General features: G+C 55.2%; 1 protein-coding gene across 1 annotated transcript in view; it reads right to left on the bottom strand.

The window, feature by feature from the left end:
* Nucleotides 1-7,552: 7,552 nt before the first annotated feature.
* LRRN2 (leucine rich repeat neuronal 2) overlaps nucleotides 7,553-16,432 on the bottom strand; it is a 62,508-nt gene continuing 53,628 nt past the window's right edge. Inside the window, exon 2 of the mRNA XM_055581726.1 lies at nucleotides 7,553-10,591. Within this exon, the coding sequence (XP_055437701.1) occupies nucleotides 8,217-10,355 (2,139 nt within the window). The 5' untranslated portion in view covers nucleotides 10,356-10,591 and the 3' untranslated portion in view covers nucleotides 7,553-8,216. The remainder of the gene's footprint in view (nucleotides 10,592-16,432) is intronic.

A 16,432-nucleotide genomic window follows, 5' to 3' on the forward strand; every position in this document is an offset into this window, starting at 1 on the left:
GTGGAGTTCCAGGGAGCTTATAGGTTTTGATGAGTTGAAAGCTTGACGCTTTGTTTGGTTAGGGGCAGACAATGTTTGCAAATGAAAATGCTGAGAATTCACTTCATCTTCCTCATTTTAAAGGAAATGTCTATATGAGGAAATCTGAATCCATTTAGTTTAAGAATCCACCTTCCAGTGCAGGAGATGCAGGTTCGATCTCCAGTCAAGGAACTAAGATCCCACATGCCACACGTCAACTGAGCTCACTTATTACAACAGAAGAGAAGCCTGCACACGGAAGGATGGGGGATGTTCATCAACCTCATCCTCCCGGACAGACCCACAAATTGTGCGTGGCCCTGTTTCCTGTGGTAACTCCCAGCAAAAGACCTATAGCTGTGAGTGGGACTCTAGGACCCTCTAATGCAGTAATCCTTGGTCTTTCTGGATTTGGGGCCCATTGCAGTCTTACTAAATCCAAGGTGCCCTTTCTCCAGAAAATGTCACATATTCATGTGCACAGAAAAATTGCCAGCCTTTCATAGCGGCCCATGGACTCTCCAAGTCCTCTGTGGATGACTGACTCTAACGGAGGGCTCTGAGGAGAGTGCCCATCTGTCTCCCAATGACTAAGTCCAGCCCTGAGTGGAGAGATCCGGTCCCTCTCCTCCTCTCACTGTGAAATGCACAAAGATAATGACATTGAGGCCATTAGAAGGCAGGGGCCTAGGCCAGGGGACTCTGGGAGGCTGGCTTCAGCTGGAAGAGGTGGACTTTGCCATGCCCTGGCCTCCAAGCCCCGTAGCTGGGCACTGCCCCTGCGTGGCCCTCTCTGCTGTGGCTCCGCTGCCTGGGCCAGCCCACCCCATGGTCCTGGAGCCCATCTGTGGGCTGTTGCTCCTGGCACCACTCACCAGCTCCCGTGAGCCAGTCAGCACAAGGGACTCCATCTCCTCTCTCCTCTGCAGTCAGTACCTGGTTATGTCCATCCAGCTTCGCCCCCTGCCCCCATCCTGAGAGGAGCACACATCACTCACTCCGTGTTCGGGACGTAGAGCACAGTGTGGGTAGGTGAGCAGAGCATGGGGATTCAGAATTAGAAGACCGGGCTTAAACTCCCATTCTACCTTTATTGGTTGTGTGATGTTGGGTAAGCTTAAATTTTCCAAGTCCCAGTTTCCTTACCTGTAAAATGGGAATAATAATCGTATCTGTACAGTACAACTCATTATGACTAAGAGCAAGAGAGAAAGCACATAGCAATAAGCTTAGGAATAGGCCACCACATACTGCACCTTGTTCTTATCATGTAGGTGAGCCTGGGTTCTTTCTTCCCTCAGAGGCTGACAGCCTGATGCTTTTTGAGTCCTGAGGGTAGCAATGAAGGAATGAGGGATCGCTCCTTAGTGTTTCCTCAACCAACTGGTGTTTTCTTGTTGCCAAGGGAGCTGCCATTTCCGACACTGGCTCTTCCGCTCTAAGACATTCACAAGCAAGACAAGCAGGTCTCTTTTTGTGCACAGTAGTGGTGGGGGCTATGCAGAGGGAACTCTGGGTTCCCTGGCTGGGGACTGTAGGAAAGGAAACCGGAGGGGCACAGAGGCTTGGAGTGTGTGGTGGAGACGGGCGGTGGGGACGCTGGTCGACGGCTGTGGCGGGCAATGCAAGGAGCAGAGCCAGCTTTTGGATGAAGCTGAAAGGAGAATGGACACTGTGGTATGAGAATGACGTGGGCCACTGGGTCAGAAGGGGGCCACGGGGACCGTGCTCTCTAAGGGATGCCATAAAACGGGCACAGAGGCCAGAGGAAGCAGTAAGAGGACTTGGTGCATTGCTTGGCTCAAAGTGGAGCCTGTGATGTGTTCCCGACTTGGCCAGCTGATGTCTGAGCTCAGGCGAAAAGGAAGCTCATGGGCAAAGGCTGCTCTGGATGTGATTCTGATCAACAGAGAACTGACTGATGAGGAGAGACAACGGAACCTCCAGGGGAAGCCACTGTGGAATTTTAAAGTTCACAGTATCTAAGGATGCAGAGGGAGAGGGGGCAAAATCAGACACCTGGGCTTCTAAAAGGCATGTTCCAAAAATTCAGAGAAAAGAATTAGAAGCTGTGGTTGATTCTCAAGAGAATATAGTTCAAGAGATTTTAAAACTGAAGGCCTGACAATAAAGCCACAAATTATCCTGAGTTTAAAAAAAAAGAGGGCAGCATCTAAAAATAGCTGTGGCTGCACAGAGAGTTCTCTAAAATCTGCACACGGATTTTAGAAGTGTCCGTGTTCTGGAAATCTATTGACACACTTTCAAAGTACATACATTTGAATATAGTACAGCAGTAGTTAAGACAGAGTTTTTTGGAATTAGCATTTGAATCCTGACTTGGCTTAGGATTCGCACACCTACTTGCTGTGCGACCTTGGATAAGTCCTTTAGTTTTTCTGAGCTCTGATACCTAAATTTGTAAAATGGGGATAATTGCACCCACTTTATTTATTTACATGTTTATCTGTTTATCTTTGGCTGCTGGGCCTTCGCTGCCGGACGAGGGCCTTCTCTAGCTGTGGAGCGCAGGCTTCTCACTGTGGCGGCGTCTCTCGTTGAGGGGCACGGGCTCTACAGCGTGTAGGCTGTCTTGTTGCAGCTCACAGGCTCTACAGCCTGGACCTCAGGAGCTATGGTACAGGGTTAGTTGCCCCAAAGCATGTGGAATATTCTTGGACCAGGGATTGAACCCATGTCCCCTGCATTGGCAGGTGGATTCCTAACTACTGGACTACCAGGGAAGTCCTGTACCCATTTCATAAGGTAGCTGTGACTGAAACGAAGGGGTCCATCGAAATCCCTACTAGAGTGGCTGCTGCTGCTGCTGCTGCTGCTAAGTCGCTCAGTCGTGTCCGACTCTGTGCAACCCCATGGATGACAGCCTACCAGGCTCCTCCGTCCATGGGATTTTCCAGGCAAGAGTACTGGAGTGGGGTGCCATTGCCTTCTCCACTAGAGTGGCTAGCATATGGTAAATGCTCAACGTTAGTCATTATTACCGTTCTATAAAAAAATACAAAACACTTTCAATCAAAGGGCGTCTGTAAAAGGATAGCCCAAATGGGTAACAGTTGTACAGGGAGGCTAGGGATGTGTGTGAAACCTATGAGGAACACACAAGGGTTCTTTTGGTAAAAACATCCAGTAGGAAGGTGGACTTCAGGCCTGGAACAGCCAATGGGCTGTCATCGCGTTGCTTCTGCAGTGTTTTTGCAACACTCCACGGCAATGCGTTGTCAGGGAACAGGCAGGATAAGGACTCCCGCCTCTGCTGTTTCTCCCTTGGAATGACTAACGTGCTTGAATGGCAAACATAATTAAGATGGAATTAAGGCCAGTGAAGATCATCCCTCACTACCTTGCGTAAATTCCAGTCTCTGTTATGAGGCAGGCACTGGCAGAACTAGCAGACTTGATGGTGGAGTCTTGACCTAGTGAGCTGCTGTGAAGAGTCACAGGGAGAATGAGAGGGGTCAGGAGCCTGCAAAAGAGTGAGGCTTTGATTTTCAAAAATGGGGAGAGGATAGACTTAGGAAATGGGCACATTAGTGTGTGTCTCTGCCAAAGTTCTAGAAGCGATAGTTAAGCTGAGGTCATCGCTGCTCTGGCCTGCTAAGTGGCCTCTCTGCGCTGCCCTTGGCCTCCCCACACGCCTGTGATCTGAGGAACCACATGAGTCAAATCCAGCCACGTCTGCTCAGCTCCGTCCAGTGTCTCCCCTCTCACTGGAAGGAAAACTTTGAGTCCTCACAGGAGCTTACGAGGCCCAGCCCCACCGCCAGGCTATTCCCTTCCCTCAGGGCCCACAGTTCCTCTGCCTCCGCCCTCCTCCTTGCTCTGCGCTTCCTGCCTGCCTTCTCCCTTGGGACCACTCTTCCTCCAAGGTAACTGGTTGGTTCCCTCCCCCAAGGCGTTGCTCAAACGTCAGCTTCTCAGCAAGGCCTTTCCTGAGCCCTCCAATGTAACCTCCCCACCCCAATTTATCCTCTTCCCTGACTCAAGCTTTTCTCCATGGTATTTGCTACTACCCAAAAGGCTACATATTCTTACTTATCTGTCCTGTTCATCAACTTCCTTCAGTCACTAAAATGCAAGGTTTATGGGATCCGAGAGTTTATCTGCCTCCCCAGTTGCTGGAACTGTGTCAACTGCATAGTCATGTTCATTAAATGTTTGTTGATGGGAAGGCAGAAAGGAGAAGAGCAGGAAAGAAGGTGTCTGGTAGGCTGAGAAAGAGGTCACTGGACCAGCATGACCAACCATCCCAGTTTTCCAAGCACAGAGAGTTTCTGAAACAAGGGACTTTCAGTGCTGAGGCCAGGAAAGACCCAGTTGGTCACACTATGCTAGGTCAGCCCGGCTCACTGACTCCTGAGCATGGGGAACATCTGAGAGCTCGCAGCACTGCCTTACACTCACTCTCTCCTTGTGTTGGCAGAGCCTCCCATGAAGTCGGTCTCGTGGGAGAATGCAGGGACGTGGGCTGCAAGAGGGTGTGTTTAAGGGGTTTGTAGGTGGCTGAGCATCTCAGGTGTGTTGGTGGATGGGTCCATGCGGTGGGAAGGCCACTGTGGTGAGCCACAGAACCACATCCTGGCCTGCATCTTCACCATCTGGGCCACGGATGAGGACAGAGAGACAGGGTTGGATCCTGCAGAGGCGTGTCCTAGCCAGGGACAAGTCAGCAAGTCTGAGCTGGCTTTGGAAATCATCTCAATAGATGGAAATGATAGGCCCAATGTAACAACCTGAAATTCAAACAGTGACAATTACTGCTTCCTATTTAGCATTTTTTAAAAAGCAATCTTAAATATCCAGAAGAGACCAGGCTAAATAGCTGCTCTGTTTGTCTTAACCCCAGCATGTTTCGTTGCCCACACACCCAGTCTAGTTGGAAAGCTAAGACTTTGAATGGCACTTAGGTTGCATTAATAGACATACAGGGCGTGAGTCCCACTATCCTCCCACTTGGTTGCAACACACCTGAGCCGCGTGCCCGGCTCTGTACCAGGGTAGAGGCTCTCATTTGATCAGTTTCTAGCTATTCTGGGACACGGCAACCCCAAAGTGTCTATCCCTCCCCTTCACAGCTGGCTTCAGCCTGGCAGCATCAGCTCTCTTTCCAGGAGAAAAGAGGCCACTCACCACCATCCTTCCCCAGCTCACCTAACTTCTCTGGGGGCAGCCACATGCTCAGGACCAGGGAATTCAGTTGAGACTGGGTTAAATCACCATAATGCCTTTCCCCCCAGAAGAAGGGATCACTTTCAAGGACTCAGTGCAGGGAACTCCCAAGGACATGGAGCCAGAGCAGCACCCCTTTCTCTCAGGGCTCCCTGCCTGTAACTCAGGAGTCTTTGGGAAAGGAAGGTAGCAAAGATGTTTTTCATCTTCCAGCCTTTCACCCTCCAACCCCAGGCACCTTTACAAGCATTTGCACTTGCAGGATCTGAGGTGTGCTGGGGTCACTTTTGGGGTTGTTATGACTGAGCCTGAGCTCTTAGAGGCGTTCTGGGTGGGAGTTCTGAGGTGGCAAAGGAGGTGTTGCTGGGAGAGGGCTGCAGGACTCACAGGGCTCTGGGTGCTTATATAAAGGACCAGCACCTGGATTCTCCTTGCCATATGGGCCCATCCAGAAGGTAGCACCTGCCCTTCATCCTAGACACAGGAGGTGTTGACCTCTGACTTCAGTTTTCCAAGATCAATGCAGGTCCTGCCCTGCCTCTTCCCCACGGAGCTTCTGGATCATGGAGGATGAACCCTCACCAGCAGTGATTAGGCTGCCCCGAACTTGGCTATGATGGTCCTAAAGCTTTCCCAGCTCCCTCCCCTAAAGAGGGCTTCCATTGTGGCTCAGCTGGTAAAGAATCCGCCTGCAAAACAGGAGACCTGGGTTTGATCCCTGGGTTGGGAAGATCTGCTGGAGAAGGGAAAGGCTACCCACTCCAGTATTCTGGCCTGGAGAATTCCATGGACTGTATAGTCCATGGGGTCTCAAAGAGTGAGACATGACTGAGCGACTTTCCTTTTCACTTTCCCCTAAGAACATGTAAGTTGCGCATGGGAAAGAGCACTTGTGGGTGGAGCCTGCTGACTCAGGGCGATGGGCTGTCCTTTTGAAACGGGGCTGAGCAGCCCTGCAGTAGAGGGGAGAGGAGCCAGTGGACCAGCCTCCAGCCCCCGTACCCCGCAACCCTCTCACAGGGCCATAACCTATACCACTGTCTAGGAAAAAACAAAACTGGGACCTAGAGGAAGCAAAACATTGCAGCCACCCCAGGTTGGAGCTCCGTGGTTCTCCAGGTGTGGTCCCCAGTCCAGCAGTATCAGTATCACCTGAAAGCTTGTTAAACATGCACACTCTCAGGTCCTGCCCAGACCTGGATCAGAAGCTCTGGGGGTGGGACCAGCCTCCGTGCTGACCTGGCCCTCAGGTGACTGATGCAGGCTGGTGTGTGAGAACCCTTCTGTCCAAGAGGAAGAAGTCTTCTAACCTGCCTTTTTGCTGAAGGTCTTCAGAGAACCCTACTGTCTTTGGATTCACTGGGAGAGGGGCATAACCCTCTAACTTGGGTGAGGGCTCTCTTTCTTGGGTCCATGGGGTCGGAAGCTCCGGCTACTGGTCTGGCTTCCTTGCATCTACATTTGCAACCTTGAGGGTGACTTAAAGCCCACTTCCTTCATGTCTGCTAACTGTGTCTGTAACATTGGAGTCCTCAGGTTCACATGTGGCTTCTTTTCTGTCTCAAGAGACCCGTCTCAGAAACAAGAGCTGTTGTCTGGCAGCCTCTTGCTGTGGAACCCCCACTGGCTGGCCACGGCAGCCCCCTCCCCTCGGCTCTTCTGCTTTTCCAACAGATGTTTCTCTTCACATTTGGTCCTAAGAATTTGATCCATTAAAAAAAAAAAAAACTGCAAAAGCAAACCTGGCTCATTGCAAATTATACTGAAATGGACTGGAAAGATAGATGCTGCAGTCTCCCACAGCCCTACCCACCTCAGGCCCTCCATCACCCCCCCAGACCCCTCCTACCCCAGTGAGCCAAAGTCCTTGCTGTCTTGACGATTTGAAATTCTCTGCGTGACTCTGCCTCTTGGGTTTGTTTAATTAGAAATAGGCTGGGAAGTGCTTCCTATGTACTGGCATGTTAATTGCTTATCACAGAAAAGGAAGGGCTGACAGTGTGTGGTGATGGAAATTTCCACTGTCGCCATCTCCAGACTTCTCCATTTTTCTCTCCCTCTCACTCCATGTCTCCTCTTCTTTCCTCTCCTGTCAGCCTCTCTTGTGCACCATCCCCAGATCTCCTGCTCAGTTACAGGGCTCTCTGGGGAGCAGTCCGGGGGTGCCTGCACATCAGACTCCAAACCTGCGGGGCAAACCGTGCCTCTAGCTCCAAGCTCCCCGACTCCCTCATCCCCCCAGCCCTCCTGTCACCCTCAGGCTCCAAAGGGATTCAGAACTGAGAGTTCTGTAGTCACACTCAGTATTTGAATGATCGCTTCTCTTTTGTTCCCTTCCCCTCCTCTTATTATTGTTATTCTTATTTATTTTTATTTTTTACAAAACAGGAGCAAAACTGAGTTGAGGGGAAGTGACATGTTTCTCCACGAAGGTACAAAATTTCCTACAGAAAGTCACTGTCAGTGCGAGCCGGCTGCCGGGCAGAGCCGTTCCTGGGCATCCCTCTTCCACGCTTCCTTCCAATCCAGCGAGGCCGGGGCGGGGCCACGTGGGGAGCAGCTCCCCCCCAGGTAGGGAGGAGAGGCCTTCAGCCCTTGCCCAGGGTGGGGGAAAGAGCAAGCAACTGAGACTGCACAGAGACAAAGAGGAGGGGGTGCCTCCTGTGGGCCGGGGCCCTGGGGACGCAGGCAGGGGACATCCAGGCAGAGGCCCAGGGCTCTCCGGGCACAAAGCCAACTGGGGAGGCAGGTGGCTCTAGCCAGAGTCCTTCCTGCTCCTTGGAGCTGCTCCTCAGAATGGCAGCAGAAGTGCCCCCAGAAGGTAAGGGCGGCTCCTGGAGGCTGCAGGGCACCCCCTGGGGCTAGAAGCTGGTTGTCTCGGTTCAGCTGCCAGGCCTCAAGCACGCGGGTCCAGGTCAATTTCCTGGCAGGGCGTCTGGCCCAGATTGCTTCCCTCTTGGTAAAAAGTAGTCTGAGTTATTTCTCTACTGCCGAGAACAGGCTGAGCTTCAGGAATTCTGTGATGATGGCAGGGACCGAGTCTCCCCTTCAGAGGACCTGGGCCACTTCCTCCCTGGATTCCAGTGCAGGACGAGGGGTGCCGACACCACCCGGGCAGAAGGGGCGCTCCAGCCCCAGAAAGCCCAGACTGGGAGCAGAGGCCGCCCACCCACACTCTGCCTGGGCTGTCCGGCGCCAAGGTGGGCTGCCAGCCCAGCTGCCAGCAGGAGGACGGCGAGAGCCAGGATGGCTATGAGCCCGGGCCGGTCCCCTAAGCCTCTGCGGCAAGAGGTGGCTTCTGTAGTCCTGGCCCATACACAAGCCAACTGGGTGTGGGCATCCGCGAAGGCCACCTGCAGGCAGGCCCAGTACTCCGTGGCCTGAAGGAGGCGCGTGATGTTGTAGCTGTGGGTGCCCCGTGGCAGGCGGGCCAGCGCGGTGGCCCTGTGGCCCCGGAGGGTGGAGGCGCTGGCCCAGGTGAGGTTGGTGGAGACTGTGTTGGGTGGGGAGACCCAAGACAGCAGGATGTGGTAGGGGTGGGTCTCCTGAACCCGGAGCTCCAGCCCCCACCCCTCGTCTCTGCCGCTTTGCAGCGGGGCCCGGCCGACAACCACACTAACCGTCTTCGTGTCGGCCCCGACCAGGTTCTGGGCCACACAGGTGTACAGCCCTGCTTCTTGCGCTGTCACCCTCCGCAGCTCCAGCGTCCCCTCGGGGTACACCCGGTACTTGCGGCCCGCCCAGGCGGCCGTCAGCCTAACCCCAGCGGGAGTCACCCAGTAGATCTCGGGCTCGGGCTCCGCCAGTGCCCGGCAGTGCAGCAGCAGGCTGTCTCCGCTGGCCACCTGGAGGCGCGGGGGGAAGCTGCGGGGGGAGATGAGGGGCAGGCAGTGGTCCGTCATCTCCCGGAAGGCCACCTCTCGCACTGGGAGGCGCTGAAGGTCCGGGGGCTCGGCACACAGCGTGGACTGGGGCTCGATGAAGCGGACGCGGGTGCTGGTGGCGTTAGCCCAGCGGATGACACAGTCGCAGCGGATGGGGTTGCCATGGAGACCCACCTCCTGCAGGTTGGGCAGGGACTCCACGGTCTGCTGGTGCAAGGCACTGAGAGCATTGTTGTTGAGCATGAGGGTCTCCATCTGGGGCAGGTGGCGGAAGGCTCGGGGGTGGATGAACGAGAGCCGAGGGTTGTTGGTGATGTCCAGCTTGGTCAGCTCGGGGAGGTTGACCAGCGCAAATTTGTCGATGGAGACCAGCTCCTCCATGTTGTTCAGCCCCAGCTCCTTGAGGTGCAACATGTTGGCAAAGTCCCCGGGCCCCACCCGCTGGAGTGGGTTCTTGTTCAGGTCTAGGAACTTGAGCCCCGGCACCTGCTCCAGCGCCCGCCGGGGCACGCGGGCCAGCCGGTTGTCGTAGAAGGAGAGGCTCTCGAGGCTTTGCAGCCCCTCCAGAGCATAGTCAGAGATCTCCCGCAGGTTCATGCCCGCGAGCACCAGGCTGCGCAGGTTGGCCAGAGGCCGGAAGTTCATGTCCAAGATGGCATCCACCTTGTTGCCGCCAATCATGAGGATCTCCAGGCTGGGCAGCATCTCGAACCAGCGGTTGTCAACGGCCCGCAGCAGGTTGGAGTTGAGGTGTAGCCGTAGGAGGTTGCTGAGCCCCGCGAAGGCCCTGGGGGCGATGCGGTAGAGCTGGTTGTGGTTGAGATAGAGCTCCTGCAGGCTGGCCAGCCCTGCGAAGCTGTGATCCTCCAGCCGGGTCAGCTGGTTCTCCTCCAGGTGCAGGCTCAGCAGCTGGGGCAGGGCACGGAGATCACAGTCTCGGGGGTCTGAAAAGCTGTTCTGGGACAGGTCCAGCTCCGTGAGATTGGCCAGGTAGCCCAGTTCACTCTGGTCCACGCGGACGATGCTGTTGCTCTGCAGAAGCAGGGTCTGTGTGCCTGCGGGCAGCGCTGGGGGGACCGCCGTCAGGAATAGGTCATTGCAGTCTACGGTGGTGGCCTCGCGGTAGGATGATCGGGGGGTATACCAGGGCCGGATCTGGCAGGCACACCCAGGGGGGCAGGGCACATGCCAAGGTACCACGGGCACAGTGGCAGTGGCACCAGCCACCCACGCTAGCAAAAGGGGGGCCACAAGGAGCCTCATGGTGGAGCTGCAGGGCAGGGGACCATCCACAAGAAGAGTCTGGAGTCCCAGTGCTCTTGGCGGTTCGCAGGCTGAAGGTCAGCAGCCCGGCCAGGACCCAGGGAACCACCCCCCCAGGGCAGTCATTCTATGCGGGGACCGGAGGGCACCATTTCCTGCCCGCCTGGGAACAGCGCTCCATCCTGGTCTACAGGTGCTGGGTCTGCTCGCTCGTCACCATGCCCCGTCAGGGCAGCCTGGAAGGAGAGGACGCAGAGTTAAGGAGGGTTCAAAGGATCCGAATCTACCCCCTCCTCCTGCGTCTCCCCCATTAGACTCAGGAGGCCAAAGGACAAGATGAGCCAGGCCTCCTGCGCTCCATCCTACAGCTCTTCCGCTTTGTTGTCCTTTTCTCCCATCTGCTGGGGGAGGGACTGGGAGTCCGCAGGGAAGGAGCAAGAGATTGAGCCTTGGAAGCCTCCGGGATAACTTGGGGAAGGTGTGTGTGCGTGGAGGAGAGGGGGTGGCTGGATTTGCTGTCATCTTCAGAGCCCTTCTGAGCCCAGAGAGACGAGAAGTAGACTCTCCAGCCTGCCCCTCTTCTCTCTTCCCTCCCTCCTCGGCTCACTGAGCAAATGGGAAATAAAGTGATGGTTTTCAGACATCTCTCTGCGCAGTGTGGGTAGACGGTCGCAGAACCAAATGTCGTTTCTCAATTCCAGGGTAAGCTCCTAAGACTTTGAAAGTTGAAAGGCAGTGGGCCCCAACCCCGTGCCCAGACTGGCTGGGGCAGTGGGGTGGTCATCTGGGGTCTGCTTAGGCTCTCCTGGGATAGAGGTCGGCTTTGTTTTTTGCCAACTTCCCTACCTGGAGGTAGGGGCTTTCCCTTCCCCAGCAGCCTGGCCAAGCTGCTAGGAGGAGGAGGTGGGTTTAAGCCTGGGTCTGAGCTCTTCAGTCCTGCAGGTAAGACCTTAGGTGATCTGGCCTCTGCCCGTTCTCCTAGCTTTGCCCACCGTACTCACTGCAGCCAATATTCTGGGTCAAAGTTACCCTCGACATTCACCCCTGTCTCCTTCTCATGGTCTCCCAGATAACTTCCACTTGTTCTTGAAAGCTCAACCTAAGGCCAGTCACCTCCTACAGAAAGCTGCTTCTCACCTTCTGCACCCCTGGAAGGCTAAGGGCCTGGCTCCTGCTCTCCCAGTGCCCTCTGCTTTCTTCCGTCACAGCCCTGATCACACCATGTGGAAATGTCTCTCCAGCTGGGAACCTGTGTCATTCATCATCATGCTTACAGCCCAAGGCAGGGGCCCAGGGAGGGTTTATCATATAAATCAGTCTCTGTGGTCCCAGGGCTCCTTTCCCCAGGAGGCTGGGTCCTTGCCCCTACCCCATCTAGAATCCCAGCCACTGCTGTTCCTTCTTCATAGGCATGGACAATCCAGTCTAGATTCTCTGGAACCCAGGGCCCGGCTGCATCACCCTTGATGCAAGTCCAGCCTTGGCCTAGAACCAAGATGGGGAACTAGAGGACGCCTCCAAGCTTCATCTGACTCCCAAATGAAGGTCTGACTGGGTAGTTTTCCAGCTGTAGGCCTCAGGGGAGCACACGGTTACTAAACACCTGCAATTTGCCAGGACCCAAGGCTGTGCGTGTCTTATTTCACTTAACCATCATAAAGATTCTATAAGATATGCATTAATACTTCCAGTTTCCAGATGAAGAAACTGAGGTTCAGAGATGGTTGAAGAGTTTGTCTCAAGCCACACAGCTGGCAAGTAGCAAGAGCCAGGAATCCAGAGGGTGTGCCTTTTACACTGTCCTTCTCTGCCCCACATCTGGCCCGACCCAATCCTGGGCACCCTGAGCTGCCCTGGCCGCTGCAGCAGCAGGCTGGGTGCCCATTTGTGTCCCCTGAGGAGATGACTACTTGCCAGGGAGCTATGAGAAGCTGGGAGCTGTGTCTCCCATCACCTTCCAGGCAGGTGCCTCTCAGTCGGCCAGAGGCACTCTTTGGCTTCCTCCTCCCACTTCCAGGATGCTGGGGCTGGGAGGGGAGCAATTGGAGGCCTCTGAGCAGGGGAGCGGCATGCCTGTTTACATTTGACTACTTCCCACCTTCCTCTGCAGCTATTTCTGAAGGTGGGAAAAACAACATGACTTAAAATGCACAGAGGTTTTGCGTGGGGGGTGTGTACACTGACACATAAAACTCAGGGCAAACAAACACACATGTACAAAAGCATGCACACCTCCATCCACATGCAGAGGGGAGCCAGGGGAACTCAGCCACCCAGGCCGGTGAGTGGAGGTCAGGAGGAGGGGTGAGGCCTCCGCAGTGTGCTGTGTGGGTGCAGAGGAAGCAGGGCTGTCCCTGTCGTGGGGCTAAGACTGTGGTCCTGCCTCGCGGGCACACCAGAGGCCTCTGCCTCTTGCCCAGGCCTGACAGCAAACAGATCTTACTGTTACTTACCACTTCCTACCAGAGCACTTTGGGAAAAGCTGTTGACTTTTCTGAGCATCGGTTCCTTAGTGTAGAATGAGCTCGTCATTAGGATTGAAGGAGCTGGGTGTGGTGCACACAGAGCTCAGGAAGTCTTAGTTCTCCACATCCCCCAGGATGGGGAGGCACCCCAGCTTCAGGACTTCTCAGAGGGGAGAGAAGTTGGATCCTAGGACTTAACCAGTCCCTATAAAGCTTGCCCACTGTGGGCCCGGTGTCATCCCCATGTGGGGTGGGGAGCTGGGGGCAGAACTAAATGCCACACCTTTAAGAGTGCCACTCTGGCAGGACCAAAAATGTAAAATGATTAGGAGAGCCCAAGACAGCTCGTGAGGGAAGAGAAGGCTTCAGTGGGTGGAGAGGGCCCTGAGGTCTTGACCGAGTCCCAGGCTCCTCCTCCAGCGCCTCTGTCCCGGCGCCTCTTTCTGCTGATGCACAACGGTGTGAAGGGCATCGAGAAGCCACTTAAAAGCTCATTTAAAATGTTCAGAGACATGCCTTTCCCTCTACCCCAGGCTCACCCACCTCCTTGCCCCTGTGGCTGGGCTGGGGTGAGAGCCGGCATCTGGAGAGGGGCAGCGGCTGGATGCTTCATGTTGACATGCACCTCTGGCCCCGATGCTTGGCAAAGGCCTAGACAAGTCCTCCCATCGCTGCTGAGCTTCCAGGGTAGAACTCAGAGCTGCCCACTCACCTGCCATCACCACTTAAGGCTGTCTTGCACATGGCCCACTCATGCAGGCTTGATTAGCAGTTTCTGCAGGAGCTGCAGAGAAAGCTAATTGTCTTTTATCTATAATCTCTCCGGGTGAGCAAGAGTTCAGATTATCACGTGTGTGCTTTCCCCGAGAGCTGGATTTCAGGCTCTTGGTGGCAGGGGCCGTGTCGTGCATGTTTTTGTGTCCCCATGGTGCCAAGTGTAGGACTGGCAGAGGGTACTGGTGAGTGGATACAAAGAGTGAAGTATGTAATGCTCCTATCAATCCTGTGTGCAGGCAGAGAAGGAAGAGATCATTTAGTCTCTGGAGCAGAAGCAACTGAGGCACCTAGAGGTTAAGTGACATGTTGGAGGTTACATGGCTTCTGAAGTGGTGGGGTCAGAGTTCAAACCCAGGTCTCTGACTCCATAGCCTGCCTCCCCGGCCCACGGCTCACTGCCTGGCAGACTGACGCCGGCCGGCCTGGTGGCCCAGCAAGCCTGCCTCAGCGGCCAGCCCCTCAGGGACGACCTGACCCTGTGCCCCTCCTCCCCGACGGCGACCTGAGGGGGCCCTCGGGCACCATGCCTTGATTCCTATCTACAGGGACTCCCCTGGGGACACACAGAGAAGCCCCTGCTCCTCTGTGTGGTGGCACAGACTTCAGTCTGCCTCTGTACCGGGGGCTGGGGGCTGCTGTGTGCAGACCGCTGCAGCCTTGGCCTTCAGTGAGGGGGACATGGGGGGTCTAGCCCAAGAGAAGAGAGGAGCAAAGCTTCTTTTGGAAAAGCTGGCTCTGTGAGCCCTGACGGACCCCCTCTTCCAGGCAGCTGCTCTGGACCTAGCAGAAAGTATGGAATGGACTCCACACACTTCCCACTGAACCTCAATCCTTGGCAAAGCACCGAATGAAGAATTCTGGAGAAGCTGGCATCAGGGGCACAGCGGCCCTTCTCCTGTTTCTCTGGCCCAGCACAGCCGGAGGCTCCTGCCAGCAGACAGCGTCGCTCCTCCAGATGGCCATGGGTGCAGAGTGGATCTGTCCCCCTCCCCTCCTTGCAGCCCAGCCCCCCTGGGCTGGGAGTCCTCAAGAGGGAGGAGCAGCAGGCAATGATCGATGGCCTGGCCTTCACTGCAGCTTCAGTGCCAGGGCCTCCTGAGCTGCGGAGACAGATGGGCAGCATAATTGAGTGTAGCGTTGATAAACTCCGGCCTCCTCACCGGCAGATAAGCTCTGGGTTGGGGGACATGAGGGGCGGGGGGGCGGGCAGCACTCCATCTGTACACCTGGCCCCTGAGAGCTCCTCCTGGGAGGGGAGCATGGCCCTCGCTCCCGCCTCCCATTTAATCACAGACAACCAGGACCTCAGGGCTGCAGGAGACCTCAGCGTTTATCTAGTCTTCCAGAGTCTAAATTCCATAAATAACTTATGCAAAGGAGGAGTGGTGAAGCAGAAGGAAGCCGGCCTCTGCGATCAGTTTTGAGTTTGGCTCTGCCGCTCACTGTGTGACCTTGGGCAAAGTCAGCGCCCCGGGCGGGGAGGTGAGGATGAGACCCCCTCACAGAGCTGCTGTGAGGACCCCGGATCGAGGTCTAGGACGTGCCTGTTCATGGCCCTCATGGCCCCCTTCCCCATTGCCCCTCCTCCCATCTTAGCTCCTACTTCTCAACTCTTACCTTTTGTAGTAAACTTTTCCTTTCTCTTATTCAGGTATTATAAGAGAGTACATAAATGGCACAGATCCCAAGTGTGCAGCTTGATGAATTTCTACATTAGCAGATACCAATATAACCACCCCTTGAACAAGAAACAAATACTTCCAAGCCCTCCTGAGGTTCCTGTGCGACGCTTCCCAGTCAATGTGCAGCTCCCGCCTGGAGTAGCCATTGTCCTGCCTGACTCTGTCACCGTCGGTCAACTTCATCTTTTAAGGACAGAACTCCCCTTCCTTCCCCATCACAACTCGAAACCACGGCTCTGGAAATATTGACTCAGGCCCTAGGGAAATCCAGAACCTCAGACTTGAAATTCACCTAATTCATCCTCCTGCTTCACAGTGACTATAGCTTCCCAGGGTCTCATTCTTAATCAGTGATCTCCAAGAAGGGAGATGCCTCTATTTCTCTTTCTTGATCTACAGTCCTACGTCTTAGGGTCCCCTCTCAGGTTGGAACCCTATGACCTGAACCCGTGAGTGCTATGCTGCCTCGGGCAAAGGCAGGATGACCTCCTGGCCCCACACCCCTGGCAGCCCTTCCCCAGAGCCCTGCTGGGCCTTGGCCTCCTCCTGGGGCAGCACTGCCAGCCCCTTTCTGCTGCCAGACCTGTAGATATTCTGATGACAGAGTCTGCGGTAGCAGGCAAGGGGACAAGCAGGGGAGCGGCCAGAGAGGAGAGGCCCAGACCAGACTCCCTCTCACTGCCCCGGGCCTCTGCACCTACCCATTTCAGAGGCTCCTCGCACTCGACGGGCCCCAAGCCCAACACCTCCCACCAAACCAGCTCAGGCAGCACCAGCACCCACCAGTCTCCAGGACTGGGAATCTCCGCCACCTTGACCCTCTCCCGCCTCACACGTGCCCACTGCAGTGCGCATGCTTACGATCCCTTCTCATCGCTTGTCTTGACTCTTACGATAGCCTCTTTTGGTGTCTCCTTCTCAGCCCTGAGTGACCCTCTTGTTCCCAAACACCTCATGCTCCCCCCAAACTAGACCTGCTATTTCCTTCCCTTCCTCAGGCCTCGCACTCAACCCACAAAACCTCTCCCCAACTTCAACTGTCAAACTCCTTTCCAGTCATTAAAAACCCATCCCAAATGCCACCTCCTTGCAACATGTTCCCAGAGTCCCTCCGAGAAAGGTGGTCATGCCCACTGCAGCCCCTGGAACCCGG

Source organism: Bubalus kerabau, chromosome 5 (assembly GCF_029407905.1).
Source record: "Bubalus kerabau isolate K-KA32 ecotype Philippines breed swamp buffalo chromosome 5, PCC_UOA_SB_1v2, whole genome shotgun sequence".
Classification (NCBI taxonomy): domain Eukaryota; kingdom Metazoa; phylum Chordata; class Mammalia; order Artiodactyla; family Bovidae; genus Bubalus; species Bubalus kerabau.